This window comes from Chrysemys picta, chromosome 2 (genome assembly GCF_011386835.1).
Source record: "Chrysemys picta bellii isolate R12L10 chromosome 2, ASM1138683v2, whole genome shotgun sequence".
Lineage (NCBI taxonomy): Eukaryota > Metazoa > Chordata > Testudines > Emydidae > Chrysemys > Chrysemys picta.
In genome coordinates this window covers 15652032-15672144 of record NC_088792.1, presented here as the reverse complement: position 1 = coordinate 15672144, position 20113 = coordinate 15652032, and the positions used below count along the sequence as shown (strand labels likewise).

General features: G+C 43.6%; 1 protein-coding gene across 1 annotated transcript in view; it reads right to left on the bottom strand.

Moving 5' to 3' along the window:
* The window catches only part of LOC101949665 (sodium channel protein type 5 subunit alpha-like), a 121895-nt gene that overhangs the window by 55519 nt on the left and 46263 nt on the right, over nucleotides 1-20113 (bottom strand). Inside the window, exons 10-14 of the mRNA XM_065582404.1 lie at nucleotides 19325-19409; nucleotides 15665-15894; nucleotides 4492-4650; nucleotides 2230-2580; nucleotides 412-846 (exon numbers count right to left, since the gene is read on the bottom strand). Of these exons, the coding sequence (XP_065438476.1) occupies nucleotides 412-846; nucleotides 2230-2580; nucleotides 4492-4650; nucleotides 15665-15894; nucleotides 19325-19409 (1260 nt within the window). The remainder of the gene's footprint in view (nucleotides 1-411; nucleotides 847-2229; nucleotides 2581-4491; nucleotides 4651-15664; nucleotides 15895-19324; nucleotides 19410-20113) is intronic.

The window sequence follows — 20113 nt, the reverse complement described above, 5'->3', positions numbered from 1 at the left end:
TGCAGGGCCACCAAGAAGGCAAATATCCACATGACTAACCCCTTTTTCACATAGACAGAAAATGCACGTCTTCAAACACCTGTGGATATATCACAGGTATTGTGAAATGTACCACACCGAAGTCCTGCTGTACAAACTAAATCCTGCCAACTTTCCATTTTCAGATAGAATCTTTCCTCACCCTTATAAAATATTCAGAAGCCTATTGTTCACTCTAACAAGACTAGGACTCAGAATAATGGAGGTCCTTGGGTGGAATGGAAACGAAGTCCATCTTGAACGTTAATTAATTAGATATATGGAAACCACAGAAGGGAAAATGGGTTAAAGTTATAATTTACTGTTGAGTCCAAGACACTATTTCTTAGAAGTAGAAATATAAAGAGATATCAAAACATTTAGGCATCTTACCATTGCTATATATTCCATTTTGGTATATGTGCTATTCTCATCATGATAATCCTCACTGTAACACTCTGCCTCAGCAAAGGGAACACAAACAAATGTGTTAGAATTGGTCATAAAATCCTCATACTCCTTTGCCTCTTTGTTTTGGTAAATCCCATTATCAGTGTAATTTTCCCCCATATCTATAGCGGCATGGTAATTCCCACCAACGTTCTGTGCGGTAACTTTCACCATAATCTTCCTGCTGGTCATTGTTTTCAGCCCTTGTCTGAGTATTTTGCAACACAAATCCCCTGTTATGTGTATCACAAACTGCAGACCCCTGTGAATCCGAGAAAAGGCAAGCTGAAGCTTGGTCCTCTTTTCAGCTTCATCTGGTGTTGCTGGATCATCAATATTGCAGGAATTCAGCAGCAAGGCAATGAACAGGTTAAGCACCTGAAAACAATTGAAGTGAAAAGTAAGTTGATGACACTATTTTTTAATTGAAAAAGCAGTCTTGGAAACCCTTTTTTAAATCCCTCCCACCCCCCAAATATTATTTCCTTATTATAACAACACGGTAACAAGAAAACATTTTCTACTACACTATCTTATTTAGTGAATACTTTGCTAATGCATGAGCTGAGCATGGATGGATTCCCAAAAGGTGAAACTTAATGATACATCATAAAGACAAAAAACATATGTAAAAGTTAGAGAGAAAGTATGCAACATGAGGTACAGAAGGGACAGGAAGTAAGTTATATGATAGATCAGTTGTGGTGAAAAATAAGTATATCAGAAACGCTTGGCAGTGTAACCTGCTAAAAGATGCAAGAGCTGACAGTAATTAATTGTAAGACTCACTGAAGAGTATGTTAACCTTGCCGTAGCAAAAGAAGAGAGGGAGAAGGGAGCCATGGGCATAAATACTGAAGGCAAAGCTTCTGTGATATAATGTTTACAGTAAAACACTGAACTATCCAAATGGTTTGACCAGCAGTACCCTCTCTAGTCAGGAAGACACCCAAAAAATGGCATATCCACTAATACGCGAAAAATAAAAAATAAGCAAATAAACGTGGGGCATGCATTCAAAAAAGAGCACATCTGCCTCATGGAAAGTTCACACTTTCTAGAAAAAATGGCGAGGTAGTATATTTGCATATGAATAGGGCCCTACCAATTTCACAGCCATGAAATCAGTTCTTCCCTGTGAAATCTGATCTTCCCCATGCTGCTGGGAGCCTGGGACTCCTAGCTGCTAGTCCAGCCAGGCTGGGGAGGGACAAGAGTTGTCCGTCCCCGGCACACCACGCTTGGTGGGGAGATCAGACCCACCTCCAGAGGCAGAATAGAAATTAGGGTGGTACAACCTCACTTCTGTGTTGCAGCAGCCCGGGAGCTGGGCTCTGGACTTCCACTCCCCCCAACCTGCAGCTCCTGCTGGGAATCCGGGAGCAGACCTTGGAGTTTTCTTCCCCAGTGGCTCCTGTGGGGACTGAGAACTTCTGCTCCCAGCGGCTGCAGTTGGGGTTTCCACCCCCTGCTTCTCCAGGGGCTCCAGGAACCTCCTCTAGCCCAGCCCTGAGCAGCACAGAAGTGAGGGTGGCAATCTTGGGACCTCCTCACAACAACTCTGAACCACCACCCCCCAATCCCATTTTGGGTCAGGAGCCCCATGGTTACAATACAGTGAAATTTCAGATGTAAACATTGGAAATCATGAAACAGACCAATTAAAAAAACTTCTGGCCGTGAAATTGACCAGAAAGGGCCGTGAATTTGGTAGGTCCCTACATATGAGCAATACAAACAGAACAATATTTGGAAACTCACCACTAGGTTTCCTACCACCAGGACCAGCAAGAAAAAAGGAAGACACAGCTCTTTCCCAGCTACTTCCATGCAGCCCCACAAGGTTTCAATCCATTCTCCACATAGAATTCGGAATATGATAAGGAATGAATGGAAGAAATCAATCATATGCCAGCGTAAATTGCAGTCTGTGCTTATTTTAGTGCTGTTGGAGTAATAGTTTCCAAAAACCTGCATTCCTACTACAGCAAAAATAAATACAGTGATACCCAAAACCAGTTCGAGACTACCAAAGGCACCAACTGACTGACACATGATTTTCACAAGTTTATTTAAGGCTTGCCATGACTTTGACAATTTGAAGATCCGCAGCTGTAAGACAAAACAAAATAGCACAACGTCAAATAGCAAAAAAATTAAATAATGTGTTTCTAACACTCACTTATAAAAAAGTGAGCCCATAATTTTGATATATTTGTTATACTCAGAAATGCATATTTTCTTGTACTTTTTTTCTGTCTTATCAGAAACACACAAATTATAATCTGGTAAAAAGTGGAACTATTTGTTCTCAATAATATTTGTTCTCAATGTAGTCCTTTTGCTTGTTAGAGGATGATTTGCAAACTAATTCTGATTACATTATTTGTGTACTTAAAATATTCTTTATTCGCAACTATCCGCCAAATAGTTTGGATGAATAATTTTCAAACTATTGGCTGTTCATGAACAGTTTGAGTTTGCTTATCACTATTTCTTATTTGTGTTGTGCGGCCGCATCATCTAAGTCCCATGGTGTTGTTATTGTTCCCTGACTGGCTGATAGAAACTTATTAATTAACAGAATAATCCATTTCTGAAAATTCATTATGAAGGAGTCATTCATGCTAAAATTCAGGCTTCATGATCATTTTCTTTAATACACAGCAGTTGTCCAAATAAAAATATAACATCATGAATCAAAGCAAATCATACTTGGTGCTTTTATTTTGTACCATAATTGCAAATATATTGTATGTATTATTTGCACCATTAGACCAGCTCAAGAAACAAGTATTCCTATATTACTAGAAATGGTCAAATAATTAAAAACAAATTATGATTTGTAAATATTTTTGTGAATAAAAATGCTCTGTTTACACTCTGATTCGTGGAGTTCTATTATTATTCATTAATATTCTAAGTATGGCTATATCAACTATAACTGACTAATAAGTCCCCCCTGAACTGATGAGCTCCTTTGCTTCAAGTTGTATAGAAACTTACAGGACTGCGTCCTATTACATTACCATGGACCCAAGCTTTTAGGGCCTGATTAAGAATTGATTGAGTTCCACGAAATGGAAACCAATGGAAATTATCTGAAAACCAAGCTCTTCCCCACGCCCCCAATCTCGTGCATCATCACCAGTAATAAGGGTTTTGCATGCCAAATTAGGACTTTAGTGACCCCCTTTTTACCCTTTTAGGGCTTTAGTGGCTCCCCATTGTCTTCAGATGTAACTGATTATCACAGTAACCAATCTTGGCTATGATAGACAAGAAGAAATAGAATTCAAATGACTCCACCTTAGCTGTGAAAGCTAATAGGAATAAACAGCAGTAAGCACTTATTTTAGTCACAAAATCAGCAGATATGACTCTGAATAAATACAAAGAGGGAACCGATGTGCTGAATAAGAGTGACATTTTTATATAGGGTTACCAGAGCCTATTTTTCCTTGCTCTAAACTAGGAGCAACCTTATGAGGAGGCTCCTGGACCATCTTTCCTTTCTCAGCTCTAAGTATTTCTGGTGAGGAAACCTCACCCATAACCTCACATAAATATCCCAAGAATATTCTTGGGGAGCGAGAGGGGGAAGGCCCTCCAAATCCCCACCTCCACCAAAAGAAAAGGTCTGGAATGACAGACTGATCCTAATCCTTGCAGAGAAATGATAAGGGGTGGAGAGCCAAAGCAGCAGAGCCCTCTGGAGCCAGGATACTCAAGAGAGACAGCTTCAGAGGTTTTGTAGTATCCAGTATAGACCATTTGGTAAACATTTAAATGTGTTTTTTGACTTATAGTTCTTGTTGGTTTATTATATACTAACACACAGTATCAAGTTTACAAATTCATCAAACAATTTAGATATTAATTGGTCACTTGGATGCAGTCTAGAATTTTCATTGTAGCTATTCACTATCTAAAAATAAAATTATTTGGGGGAATGTGGGCCACTGAAATCATGCAAAGTGTTTATTGTTTTGTCAAACAGATAAAAAAAAGAGGAATCATTACCAATCTGAAAAATGTCAGGTTTATTTCCAAAAATGTTTTTATTGGGCCTATCATAACAATTATGCTGTCAAAAATATTCCAGCCCTGCTGAAAATAGTAGTAGGGATCTAGAGCGATGATTTTGAAGATCATTTCTGCTGTAAAAATTCCAGTGAAGACCTGTGAAAGGGAAAGCAAAACTTAGGTCAGCATAAAGGTACGAGGAGCTTGGCTCCTGGCAGGGCTGCCTTCTTATAAATATAAGGCTAAAATATTATTAATGTTATTATATTATTATTAATATATTAGTCCACACTAATCCACCCATGCAGGCACCCAAGGGCAGAGGAGGTACAAAACAAATTCTCCATTACCCGCAAGCTGATAATTTATCCCTTCCTTCACCCTAAGGGAAAAAAACATGTGAACAAATGAGCAATGAGCCTTGCAACCTGACCTGAAGAACAACAGTTTCATACACTGGTGAACTAGGTGGGAAACAATTCTCTAGCTGAAGTGCATACCGTAAGAATATCCTGCTCCCTGCCCCTTTGCAGTTAAACTGGGGAGCGTTAGCTCAGGGGACTGATTGTCTCAGTTATTCACAATATCATATGAAGAGAAAGGTGATCTTAAAAGTAACAGGACCCAATCCATTTAAAGTTAAAAGTTGCATCTCCAAACAAATCAGCAGTCAATGCAGATTGTGTAGCATACATATAACATGCTGTCTCAGAGAAGCACCCCTTAAATGGTATTCTGCTCCAGTGGATATTTCCATTCTTGCATCTGAAGAAGTGAGGTTCTTACCCACGAAAGCTTATGCTCCCAATACTTCTGTTAGTTTCAAAGGTGCCACAGGACCCTCTGTTGCTTTTCACTGATTAGAGTTTCTCATCCCCAAGTGGGACCTTCTACCTTCCTTCCTCCTCCCCATTCCAGCCTTAATAGGCTAAAACTAATTATTCCTTGAACGGCATCCAGAAACAAGTTGCAAACCAGTGCAGTCCTCAGCCTGTCCCTGGCAGCCGGGCTCGTTCAGCTGTTTTGTTGACTGGGGGCTCCCCTGCCAGGATTCCCCTGTTTCATTTCCCCCAAACGTGGAGTCCCCCCCCCAACTCCCTCTCCACAACATGGCTGCCCCACCCCTTCTGAAACACTCTTAACTCTTCATACACCTTTGGTCAGACAACACTCTCCATAACAGCAACATCTGCTTAGGAGCAACATAGCAACAGGGCACCTATATGTTGCTACAAATGAATGACTACTGTATTAGGGCTACCCAGGGTGTCCCGGCATTGCATCCTGGGTATATAATGTTAGTAGCCCCATTGAAGGGTGAGGAAAACACAAAGATGAGTGGGTAGGTGGTTCACTAAACATATATTCTGTAGTCAAAGCCTCATGTGCTCCATGCTAAGCTTGAACCTAAACTCTGTGGCAATGCCCCCTGGATTTTTGCCTCAGGATTTATTTCCATGTTTTTTTCTGTGTTTGGCTAGAATGTTATAGTATTTTATTTTTAATGTGACACTTGTCTAGTTATTTATGCCTTTTTCACTTCCACGCTAGATTATTGCAATGTACCCTATACCTAAAGACCACTTGGAAACTTCAGCTAGTACAGAATGCAATATCTCACATACTTATGGTGCCTCTCACAGGAAGCATATTGCTCCACCTTGGTGAGGGATGGGGAGGGTGTGGTGGCTTCTAGCACGGACAGTGGAGATGGGAGGGAGGAAGGGGAAAGATCAGTGCCCTGGGGTGTGGGATCCCTGTCCCCGCCACTGCAAAATAGCAACACCTACCCCCACCACTTGCAAGCCAGAAACCCAGCTGGGTCTCTGCTGCTCCCCTGGCCCCAGCTTCCCCACCCCCTGCAAAAAAATCCCTTGCTTCCAGACTTTCCCCCAAAACATGCTCTTCACACAGGCTCTGTCAGGCAGGGCAAGTGGATGGGGCTGTGTGCCCTGGAGCTGCGCTGAAGGGCCAGGATTAGGGGCGGGGAGTGGAAAGATGCAGTTGGGGGGGGGCAACTTACTTTTTACAGAAACTGGAGTTCTTCAAGATGCTCCACTTCCAGATGTGCTCACAACCATGTATTTGTGAATGAAGATATTCATCAGCAATGCCCTCCAGCCTGTACCAGTGCTCTACACATCCTTGTGCTCCAGTGTGAGGCTGAACAGGGGGAGGCAGACCCGTCGCCACTCCAGTTCTTTCTCAACCATGAAGTCCAGAAAGAAAGATTCCCAGGCAGAGAGGAAGGGCTGGTAAGGGAGCAACCATCGGAAAAAACATCTAGAAGAAGTCCAGTTACTGTACAAGGTAAGTAACCTCTCCTTCTTCTTCTTCTACATGAGCATGTACTGTGGGGAAAAAGTGTAGCAGGTGGCGTCTTTGCAGATGTCTGAGATAGGTTTGTTTTTCAGTAGGGCACAGAGGTAGACTGAGTCTGGGTAGAATAACCAATCACCACAGGATGGAGATACACCCTTAAAGCTTCATAACAGGTTAAGACGCATCTCATACTCATTTACACAATCTATGTGTGGAGATCAGGTGCTCTTTCATTTGTTCTGTGATTGAGGCAAAAAGTCTAGGTGAAGCCTTAAAGGGCTTAATCCAGCTGAGGTAAAAGACAAGAACTCTTCTTACATCTAATGTCTGTAGGCTCGCTTCTTCTATTAAAGAGTGAACCTTGGGGTAAATCACTGGTTGATACATGTCTTGATTAATGTGAAACGCTGAAGAAACCTTACGCAGAATACGAGGGTGGAGACGTAATATCACCTGGTCGCGATAGAACTCCATGGATAGTGGGTCAGCCATAAATGCTCCTAGCTCCTCTTCCCTTGTGGCTTAGGTGATGGCTATGAGGAAAAGCTGTTGAGGAACAGATGAAGGAGGGAACAACTCCCCATAGGTTCAAATGGAGGTTTCCTCAGCACATTAAGCATTAGGTTGAGGTCCCATGGTACAGCACCATCCTTGACAGGGGGAAAACAGTCAAACAGGCCCTTAATAAACATCTAGGTGGTTGGATGAACAAGGACTAAAAATCCCTCAATGGGGGTGCATATGTGAAAGGCTGTAATGGCAGCCAAGACAACTTTAACGGAGCTCAACAACAAAAATGTAGTTGTTAAATTCAGTAGATAATCAAGACTGTGCATAAGTTGAGAATCAAAAAGAGGCACCATACTTGAAAAAGTTTCTACTTCTGCAGGTAAATTTTTCTCATAGTGGGTTTCCTACTATTGAGCAGTAGTGATAGTACCTCTGGGGAGCAGTCAGGTTCTGTGTCAGAGAGCCATCTAGTAGACAGGACACAAGGTGAAGCAATGAGTGGCTGGGGAGGTTATGGTTCCCAATTCTTGAGTGAGGAGATCCACTGTCAGAGGAGGGGAGAGAGATGGTTGAGAGACATGCAAGCCAGTTCTAGGAAACATACCTGCCTCAGCCACGATAGTGTTATGATGATGGCTATTAATTTCTCCTGTTTCAACTTGTTGAGGAACTTGAACAGTAATGGCATTGGGGGATGAGCGTGTGCCGGTATGCAAGGCCAAGAGATAGTGAGGGCATCTCGCATTGAGTTGCAACTGTGCCCCTGCCACCATCACCCCCACCCCCAAACAGAACTATCTACACTTCACATTGGATGAAGTCATGAAGAGATCTATCTCTGGATAATCCCAGATAAGACACATCCTTCGGAATACTGCATCTTTCAACTTCCACTCATGATTGAGGTGGAAATGTGTGCTAAGGGAGTTGGCCACTATATTCTGCATGCCTCGTAGATAAACCACTGAGATCTGTATGTGGTGAGATATGCATCAGTTCCATAGTTTTATGGATTCTGCACATAAGACTGGGATCTTACTTCTCATTGTTGACTGATATAAGACATTGCTGCTCTGTTGCCCAGCATTATCAGACTGAGCGGCCCTTGATATGGGGTAGAAAGCGATGGCAAGTGTAATGGACTGTACAGTATCTTGATTGGGAAGGTCGCCTCCTGCTGGGTCCATTTGCTCTGAGCTGTGAAGTGCTGAAAGTATGCACCCCAGCCCCACAAGGGATCTTTGTGGGTGGGGGTTGCAAGAATGGAACTGCCACAGAGACCTTTTGGAGATCTTTCCACCAATTGAGAGAGTCAAGGACCCTCTGAGGTACAAACACCTGTTTGGGTAGATTGTGTTTGTTGGGGGTGTAGATGGTCCTCAGCCAGGTTGGAAGACACTAGGAGTGTAGTCTACTAAGGGTGTTACAAATGTACAGGCTGCCATATGGCCCAGAAGTTGAAGATAAGATCTTTCTGTAATTGTGGGTTCTGCTGTATTGTAGAAATGAAGCTGGACTTCGTGGTGAACTGTCTGTGGGCAAATATGCTCTGACAGTTGTGGAGTCCCGAGTAGCCCTGATTAAATCTATTCGCTGTGTGGATGTGAGTGTAGACTTTTCCATATTGAGGCATAGGTCCAAGAAGCAAAATAGGCAGGGCCTTGCTGGTTTCGGTTTGCACCATGAGAAATTAAAAACCCTTTAGGAGCCAATCATCCAGGTAGGGAAAGATGATTATTCCTATCTGGTGGAGATGGGCTGTGATGGCTGAGAGGTCTTTAGTAAAGACTCTTGATATGGTGAAGATGCCAAAGAGTAGGAAACAGTATTGGCAGTGGTCCCTGCCAACGATGTAATGTAGGAAATATCTGTGAGGGGGTGAACAGCTATATGAAAATATGCATCCTGAAGGTCAAGGGAGACAAACCAATCTGGAGTGCACTTCTCATTGAAGCTGCAGTGCTTGGTACCAAGCCAGCACTGCCTTCATCAACAGCTGTTAGCCTCCTTATCCTTCTTCATTCTAGGCTTGAGCTCCCTGCAAATCTGGCACTGGTCTTTTATGTGTGCTTCACCCAAGCACTTCTGGCAGCTATTGTGCAGGTCGCTCACAGGCATAGGCCTCCAGCAAAAAGCCCACAGCTTGAAGCCTGGTGACTGGGGCATACGTTGGTACTGCAAGCAGAAACACCCCAAAACTGGAAAAACAAATCTGAAAAAAATATTTTTAAACACAATTAAAACTTACTAACTATACTGTGACCCCTAGGTCCTTTTCTGCAGAACTGCTACCTAGCCATTCGGTCCCTAGTCTGTAGCAGTGCATGGGATTCTTCCGTCCTAAGTGCATGGGATTCTTCCGTCCTAAGTGCAGGACTCTGCACTTGTCCTTGTTGTCACCGACGAGGCCCAGAAAAAGATCATCCTCGTTGACGTCACGGTCTCCTTTGAGAACAGGATCCCGGCACAAAAGCTGAGAGAGAGAACTGTTCTGATATTGAACAGGGTTCCAACAACCATCACGGGTAGTAAAAAGGAATTGAAGGGGGCTAAGGGTAGCTCTGATCTTTATACCTACACAGTGGTGTGTGGCAGCAGACCTCTGCCACCTGAAATAAGGTAGTAATTGATAGTAGCAGTATGTTGTTTTTCTCTAAGTGGACCAGCCCTAGAGGGGCAGCCCAGAGAGGGGACTCTCTGACAACAGATTTCATAAATCAAGGGGAGCTGTCTGAGCAACAATACAGACTGCCTGCCCAACTCTGCTCCAGATCCTGCTTGTGAAAGACCCTAGACTTTCACTTATGACCCTGCTTTGTTCTCAACTTTACTATTCGATTGCTGTCTGTAATCTGATGCCTGACCCTGCCTGTCTCCTGGCTCTTGGATCACCCTCTGGCCCTTCTCAAACTCTGACCTCCTGTTTTGGCCCAACTCCTGCTCTGACCACTAGATCTGATTGCCCTCATCCCAGTCCCCTCAGACCATCTTCACCCACCCCCAAATCCATCCAACTCCTCCACAGATGACTCAGAGGGTGGGCCACCCTCCAACCAGCAGCTCTCCAAGGGCCTGTGACCCAGAGGACCAAGTCACCATCTGCAGATACACTACAGATCCATGCTATGCAGTGGGCACTTGAAGAACACCTTGTGCGAGCAACTACCCTGGTTACAAGCTCAGGTGGAACAGCTCAGTGTTGAGAGAGAAGCAGTGACACTACGTGCCTGAAGAGATAATATATCATCAGACTCAGGCCCCATGGTGCCGCTGCCCAAAGAGTTTGATGGGGATTGTTGGAAATACCAGGGTTACCTGAACCAATGCAGGCTTCCTTTCCTGCTCCACCCCTGAGCATACCCCCCACACCAGACTATGCTGGGGCTAGTAGTCAGCCTGTTCTCCAGTGAAGCACTTGATTGGGCCTCCCCAGCGTTGGAGAAGAACAACCCTTTGCTCTCTGACTGGGATGCCTACCCACAAACTTTCGCGACCATCTCTGATTATTTGCATTGCATCCACTCTGCAGAGGCTGCCCTCCAAAGCTTTGCCAGGGACATGGGCCAGCCACCTCCTGTGCTGCCCATTTCCAATGGCTTGTGGCTGGTGTTGAATGGAAAGAGGCAGCCCAACTTTATTATTTCCGGTAGAGGCTCAATGATGAGGTAAAAGACTAACTAGCCTGCATGAAAAACGCCACCTGCCTAGGCACCTTTATTGACCCCGCCTATATACTGATTCTCGGTTGCATGGAGGAAAGGAGGGGTAGCCCGACACCTCCATGCCTGCTCTCCACACTGAGGCCAGTAGAACTGAGTCCTAAATCCAGGCATGGCAACCTGGGTCACCGACATCTGACCCCAGAGAAGAGAGAGTGTCAACAATAGCTGAACCACTCTTTTTACTGCAGGAGACCAGGACATTCTCTTACCTCCTGCCTAGCTTGGAAGAACTCAGGAAATGGACCAGTCTAGGCCCAGTATGGGGGTACAGCCTGGGCACCAGCAGAGCTCCATGCTCTGGAACCACTTGCCTCCTAGCCCACCCTCAAGTAGAACCTAGCCTGAGAACTATGGTGCCTCCCTGCACTTCTAGTTGCTACTCTGGTTGCAGGTCTTGGGACAGGCACAGCAGATCTCCCCACAACTACCCATGACAAACTCCAGGGCTGCTGCTAACTTTATAGATGCTGGGGAAGACAAAACCCTCCAGATCCCACTCCAGCTGAAACCCACACTGGACCTTGTGGAGAAGATGGATGAGTGGTCCCTATCATAGGGACCAGTGACTCAAGAGATCGTCCCTTTAGAGGCTGTAGTGGAAGGGCACTGTGAAACAATATGCTTAGATATGATCCACTTCCCATTAATACTTGGCATTCCTTAGTTGGCATGGTATGACCCTTGTATTTCCTGGTGGTGGAGGAGCATTAGCTTCTCCTCCGAATACTGTCAGAAAGTGTGCCTCCAAGGAACAACCAACCCCCAAGTGACCCACATCTGGGGTCCCTGAATGAGAGGAGATCTTCGGAAGCAGAATCTCAGATGGCGGGGGCTAGCCATATGAGAACAGATTCAGCCCAGAATCTCAGCCTCACTGACAAGTACTACAAGTACCTGGATGTGTTCAAACAGAAAAATGCAGACTCACTGCTCCCACACAGAGACGACACTGCCTAATAGACCTACAGCCTGTGGCAAAGATGCCCTATATATGGATATATTCCATGTTTGAACTAAAGCAGGAGATGCTCCATGGATATATCCAGTAAAACATTGCCAAGGGCTTCATTTGACTATCTACCTCTCCATCGGGTGCACCAGTCCTCTTTGTGAAGAAGGATGGGTCACTGTCTCTGTGTAGACTATCGTGCTCTCTGACTGGGAATCCAAGTGACTATTTGTAACCGGTACCCCTTGCCCCTAATTCTGAAATTGCTTGACTGCCTGAGAACTGCCAGGATCTTCATGAAACTAGATCTTCAGGGAGCATACAATTGATTGCACATAAGGCCTGGGGATGAATGGATGATTGCTTTTCGTAGCCAGTATGGGTATTTTGAATGCTTGGTGATGCTGTTTGGCTTAACCAATGCCCCTGCAACATTTCAACATTTCATGAACGATGTGTTCAGGGATATCCGGGATCTGTATGTGATTATGTACCTCGACGATATTCTGGTATTTTCCAAGAATCTGGAGCAGCACTACCACCATATCCAGTCTGTCCCAGGGAGACTACACAAGCATGGGTTGTACACCAAATTGGAAAAGTGCACCTTTGAACAGGCCACCATTTAATTTTTTGAGTACATCATCTCCCCGGAGGGAATCCAGATGGATCAGCAAAAGGTAGAAACCACTTCAACTGGACAGCACCCTGAGCCCTCTGGGAACTGAACTGCTTCCTGGGCTTTGCAAATTTTATAGGAGATTCATCACTAACTTCTCCCAATTAATAACTCCCTTGACTTCCCTCCTCCGCAAAGCTGTGCAATTTGTTTGGTTGCCCGAAGGCCAACTCACTTTTACCCAGCTAAAGGCTGTCTTTACCATGGCCACAGTCCTGGCACACACAACTTGTCCATTTATAGCAGAAGCAAATGCATCCAATGTGGCCCTAACAGCGGTACTATCACAGTGACTTGGACCCCTGTCAGTTCTGAACCCTTATGCATTTTATTCTCAAAATCTTACCCTCACAAAGATGAACTATGAAATACTGGATAGAGCTGCTCACCATAAAAACTGCATTTGAAGAATGGCATCCCCACTTTGAGGGAGATTGGCACCCAGTACAGATCTTCACTGACCATAAGAACCTCAAGTACCTCTGCAAGGCCTATTGAACCAGAGGCAGTTAAGGTGGGCCTTGTTCTTTTCTTGGTTTGAGTTTACAATTACCTACTGCCTGGGAAAGTGAAATGGGAAGCCAATGTTCTATTGCAGAAGTAGGTATGCTACCAGTTAAGTGAAGAACTGACTTCCAAGCTTTCCTACCTCCTCAAGCCCAGTAACTTTGCCAATGTCACAATTCAGTGAGACCTACTCTTCCTCATCTGATCTGCCTCCAAAGAAGACCCTCTTGCCCAAGGGACGCAGATCATGCCACTGGGGGCTAAGATGTACCGTTCCCTGCAGAATGGAATAATATACTTTGATGAGCACATATATTTGTCCTCAAGGCAACCCTGACTGGAGGTGCTATGGCTGTGCCATGCTGCTCCAATGGCAGGTCACTCTGGCTACTGGAAGACTCCCACATGGTTGCCCATTTTTTCTGTTGGCCCCACATGTGGGCTAAGGGTTCAAGCATACACGGACTCCTATGAGTGGTCTGCAGGTACCAAGATGCCCCAAACCAGAACCATTGGCATCTTAGTAACCCTGGAGACTCCTGGTTTGCTATCAGCCTAGTCTTCATTGTGGAACCCCCAGTGTCTGATGGCCACACTATAGTCATAAAGGTTGTGGACTGCCTCACCAAAATGGCCCACTTCACCCCTGCAACCATCTGCCCTCTGCTGAGGCTACTGCCCAACTCCTACTGCACAATAGGACTCTCTGGATTCCTAGACCACATAGTTTCTGACCGAGACCCACAGTTCACCTCTCGCTTCTGGCATGAAGTATTCAGGCTCCTGAACATCCACATATGCATCTTCACTGCATACCACCCCTAAACAGATGGATAAACTGAACAGGTGAACCAAGGACTGGAGCAATACTTGAGGTGCTTTGTAAATTATCATCTAGCTAAATGGTCCACATTCCTGCCATAGGCAACATTTTCTTACAATGCTGACCATGCCTCTGCAGGTTGGAGTCCCTTCTTCATTAATTATGGATTCCATCTCCGTTTCCACCCAGTATTACCAATAGCTTCCCTGAACCCCGCCACCACCAACTGGGTCCAAAAAATCCATCTTATTCAGGAAGTACTCAAGAACCACCTAGACAAGGTGAAGGAGGCCTACAAAATGCATGTGGACCATCAGCGGCAAAAAGTTCCAGTATTTATGGTAGGCCAGAAGGTGTGGCTTGTTGTCAATCACCTCCAGACCAAACGACTTTCCCGCAAATTGGACCATCAGTTCTGAGGATCCTTCCCAATATGTCAGCAGATTAACCCAGTTACCTTCAAACTCCAGCTTCCCCAATCTCTCAAAATACACCCAGTTTTCCATGTATCAGAGGGGTAACTGTGTTAGTCTGAATCTGTAAAAAGCAACAGAGGGTCCTGTGGCACCTTTAAGACTAACAGAAGTATTGGAGCATAAGCTTTTGTGGGTGAATGCCCACTTCATCAAACCAGTGGTCTGATGAAGTGGGCATTCACCCACGAAAGCTTATGCTCCAATACTTCTGTTAGTCTTAAAGGTGCCACAGGACCCTCTTTTGTTTTTTACAGTTTTCCATGTTTCCCTTCTGAAGCCCTACACCGAGAACCCGTTCCCTGACCGAAACACACTGCCACCTCCACCAGTCAAAATCCAGAGTCTCGAGGAATATGAAGTGCATGCCATCTTCAATTCCCAACGGACGTACAGCTGTCTGCACCATCTGGTGAAATGGCAAGTTTACAACTGCCAAAAATACACTTGGGAGCTTGCCTCCCATGTCCATGCCCTTGATCTGATGGAGGAATTTACCAGTCTGAGCTGGCACTGTCTCTGACTCTGACCTCCCAGTACCTGATTCTGCCTGACTCCCAACTCCTGCTCCAACCACTAGGTCTGACTGCCCTTGTCCCCGTCATGACATCCTGGGTTAGAGAGAGCATGTTCAGATATTCTGTGGGGAAAATGCATGCACACTCTGGTCAGCATTAGGAACTGTGCGAGACTGGAGCATGCTTAGTTAGGACAGAATTTTCTTTAGCAGGTAAACTCTAGCAAGTGTCTATTCAGCATCTGCAAACTGCAATTTTCCAAAGGCTTATAACATGGCCAAATTTGGGCTGATTTTCACAAAGCTGGTAAAAGGCAAATCCCTGACAAAAAGGCTACCAGCCTGCCAAATTTCAAGTCCTCGCTCCAAAGCTTGCCAGTGCTACAGTTTTCCAAAGGAAGGGTCACAAGAACATTTTTTAACATTGAGAAACATTTTTCCTTAGCCTCCTGGCCTCCTTCTCAGAAACATCTGAACAATTTTTGCTTAAAAAACAAAAACGAAAAAACCTTCAGCCTGAGACAGGCACTCAACATGAAAAATTTTCAGTCTAAACAGCTAATTTGGCAAAGTTATAAGCAACTAAAAACAGGGTCTTATATGGGAAGTGTCAGACAATAATAGGCAGTTACTAGCCCTGTCTATAATGAGCATAAGATTTCACTTACGTTGTTGACTGTAATAATCATGTTGCTAAGAGTTTCTGTCATATTATCGTGCTCTAGTGCCATGAAGATGGTATTCACCACAATGCAAACAGTGATAGTGAGGTCAGTAAATGGATCCATTACTATAAGCTTCACTTTCTCCTTGAGTTGTATCCACAGTGGGCAACAGTCCCAAATGAAATATTTTTGGGCAAAGCGATTCCAGCATGAAGGACATTTCCGTTTTGACTCTTCCAGTTTAAGTGGGAAGGAGGACAAAGGGACAGTTAAGTAATTTATGCTGAATTATATGGCAAGAAAAGAATTTCAGTCAACCATCGCACAGATAATTTATTTTAATCCCTCCACATATGACCAGGAAAGTATGGTCTCTAATCAAATCACTCACTCATTCTACACAAGCCACTAATTCAGTCACTTTAGAAGGTCAAGATCTATGGATACAGGTGAAGTCACCCACCTCTTCATATCTGTGTTAAATTTTCTGAGGATGCTACAGTATCTGTATTAAGGGGAGACTTTTCAGGTGCATTGCTAGAAAAATAAAGATTAATTACTGATAAGTACTGTTTTTCATGAGTCATATCTCTGTACTTATACCTCTACAGTTTGGGCCCTGGGCATTGTGCTCTACCAAAGTTGTGTCTCTTGGGGTTGTATGAGTGCCCCTTGGTGATGTCAGTGTTCAACGACTATGTGCACAGGAGGCAGTGCAGCCTCCAACCACCTCAGTTCCGTCTTTTGAATAATAGTGTTGCATAGTGTGATAAGAATTCCAAGGTAGAGGGGAAGAAGAAGAGTGCTATCTTATAATCAGTGCTAGCATCGACTCCTCAGGCATTCTGAGGTAAAATTTCCTCTCTTATTTCCAAATTAAACTAACTGAATTAAGAAACTACAAGTAAAAATGGGTAAAGATATTTGCAAAGACTGAACAGTAGAAGTGAGAGAGGTTCCTAATGTTCTTTCCCATAGAGGAGAAGGAACTGAGGTGGTTGGGGACTGCACTCCCTCTTCAGTACACTCAGGGTATGTCTACACTAAAGTGGGAAGTGTAATTTTCAACTTGAGTAGACATGCATATGCCATCTTGTGTGGCCAAGGAAGCAGGGGCGGTGGCTTAGGGTATATGCCTGAGTACATAATTAGGACCTCAGACAGATTGTACTCCGACAACCAGCTTAAACTGCTGCCTGTGCTGCCATGGCCACACTGCTATTTTTAGCATATTAATTTGATTAAAGCTCCCTCTGGCCGAAGACGTCCTTCTGGAATCCCAATGTGGTCTAAGATCGTCTTGGGGCACCACCAACATGATTTTTGTTGCATGACAGATCCAAGAGAAGCGTAGAGAACAACACCAGCCACTGTTTATGGTATTTATTAACCTAACTAAGGCCTTTGATTCCATCATTTGTGAAGCATTATGGAAGGTGCTGTCTAGGTTCAGTTGTCCATTGAAGTTCATTTGTGTTCTCAGGCTACTTCATGATGGGATGACTGCCTCGTCCTCTCTAATGGGTTGGAGATGGACCTGTTCACCATCCATACTGGTGCTAAGCAGGGCTGTGTTATTGCCCCCAGCCCTTTTTTCCATCTATGTTGCTGTAATCTTGATTCTTAATCAGACTGCCTTTCTTCAGGAATTAGGATTATTGCATTGCATGGATGGCCAACTCTTCAATCTGCAGCATCTTCGTTCTAAAACTAAAGTCACTAGGACTGTTATTACTGACCTTCGGTATGCTGACAACTGTGCTGTTCTCGTGCACACTGAGGCTGACTTGCAGTCCACCCTAGATCTTTTCTCAGGTGCCTATCATAGCCTGGGAATTTCCCTCAACATTGGGAAGACTAAGGTGCTCCACCAACTTGCCCCAGCACAAGTTGCCCCCCTTCTCCGACAAATTATCATTGATGGTGAACCCCTGGAAAATGTTGAGCACTTTCCTTACCTTGGTAGCCACCTCTCCCAGACAGCCAAACTTGGTTTAAAGATCAAACACAGGATCCGTTGTGCCAGCGTATCCTACAGAAAGTTGTTTCATCATGTCTTTATTGACAGAGATCTGCAGATGGAAACTAAGATCCTTGTCTACAATGCAGTAGTCATCTCCACTCTTCTTTATGGGTGCAATACATAGGTGACATATCGAAGCCATCTTAAGCGTCTAGAATGGTACCAACAGTGCTGCCTTAGGAAGATTATCTGTATCAGATGGGAAGATCATCACACCAATACCAGTGTTCTCTCTGCAGCTAACATCACCAATGCTGAGACAAAGATTGTGAAACATCAACTTTTCTGGGCTGATGATTGTGTGTGGATGGCTGATACTCATCTTCCGAAGCAAGTCCTCTTTTCTCAACTTAGTCATGATAAGAGTACCCAGGGGGGACAGAGGAAATGCTACACGGGCACCCTGAAAGTATATCTTAAGAAGGGAGGCATTGAACCCACAAATTGGGAAGAGCTGGCTGGTAATAGACTACAATGATGTCACATCATACATCAAGCCTCAGCACGTTTTGAAGAGAATCGCGTTGCTCAAGAGTCTGAGAAACGGCAAAGGAGGAAGGAAAGGGTATAGCGTCCCGGCCAGCAGTTGTGCTCTCTCCAAGCAACCACCTGTCACATATGTGGAAAAACCTGTACAGCATGAATTGGACTCCTCAGCCATCTTAAGTCTCATCAATGACTTTTCCCCTGGCAGACATCATCCTTGTATCGAGAGATAGCAGCCAACAATTACTAATTTGATTAGAGCTAGCATGTATATGTCTATCCAAGCAGTGTAGCCATACCCTCAGATGTTGAATGCTGATGTCGCTGGAGGGCATGTGTGCAGCCCCAACCGATATAGCTCTGATAGAGGTTCTGTGAGCTTGATGCTGGGGTCACCAAGCATCCAAGTGAAGGTGGAGGCATATGTTTATTATTTGTGATGATTTAAAATTATTAATAATGGCTAGCAAACTGGGTTTTGAAGATCTGAAGTCAGAGGAATGTCATATGTTTATAACCAAATCTCATTTTAATTCCAAGCAACCCAGAGTCTGATTTTCATTGCCAAGAATTCAAGAGTAAAGTTGTCCTGGGTTTTCCCCTTTCTGGCTTTTTTTCAAGTCAGTTACAGTAGTTCAGTGCCATGTACAAGTAAAGTGGAACTGTGGGGTATATGTTCTCCATATTATTTTTTGCCACTTTCATTGACAAGGAGTTTTTCTTCTCACACCTCTAGTTTTGATGGCTATGTAATAGTACAAGAATCCTACCTCTCAACTATACCTTATTTTGAGGGATGTCACTCATTTTATTCCCTACATCCAATTCAAATTTGATGTTACATCACTTATTGAAAATTATTAACGTTAGAAATAATCATGAAACTGAGGTTAGATAATGAATTATTTACACTACTGGAATAAATCCCTTAGCACTTTTGGGTCTCTGTCACACAATGTCCCACATTTAGGCCTTGACAGGAAGGTGACATATGACAATAGTTGTTTTACTAAAACTTATCTTTATTTACAGCATAACATCCATATATGCTCTAGTAATTTTTAAACGTACATTGATTATTTATTTGTAACAATTTAATTTTTCAGATCAACTTATACTAAGTTTGCATTAAAGAACACTGAAGAATGACTTACTTTTGGCATTGGTAATAACATTGGTTGCACTCATTATCCTTTGTCTTCTAACTGGATTGTTTACAGAGTCTGCTGATATCTGCTCCTTTGGTTAGGAAAATAATATAAAATAAGAGGCAGATGTGGTTAACTGTTGTTTAGTATACAAATATAATGCAGCATAAGGTAAATGGATCATATTAAATAAGGATTCCAACGCAACCTTGCATTATTGTATGGATGTAAAAACACTAGCGATAACAAAAGGTCATATGAAGTCAAAGGGCATTTCTGAAATAAAACCTACTATGATTCAGAAAACACCTTCCTTGTGAAATCATTCATTTAACAACAATAATTTTTTCATTATTCTGGAAGTGTGAAAACTTAAATTTGATTGGAAACCAATTCTTTGCTAGACAGTAGCCTGAACTATTTCATGACTATACTGTAAAAATGTCAACATATCAAATAACTTTAGACTAGGAATGGAATTAATCATTTCCCCCCCAGTATTTGTTGAATACTGAACAGTTAGAATTTAGTATTTGGAGAACACTGAATATAAATCCCCATCCTGCTTGAAGAAATGGGAGGAGCAGGTAGATAAACTGCAACATCATATGGGACATATTCAAATACTTACCAAGATTCATCACATACCATGATATCACATGCAAGTATATTTTATAAACTGAAAGATTAATGGATAGAAGATTAAGGGAAGAAGGTAGACACCTGGAACACAGGAGCAATGCCGGTGTTGGGGAAGAGAAACAGGAGCTGGGACTACAGAATTAGAGATGGGGT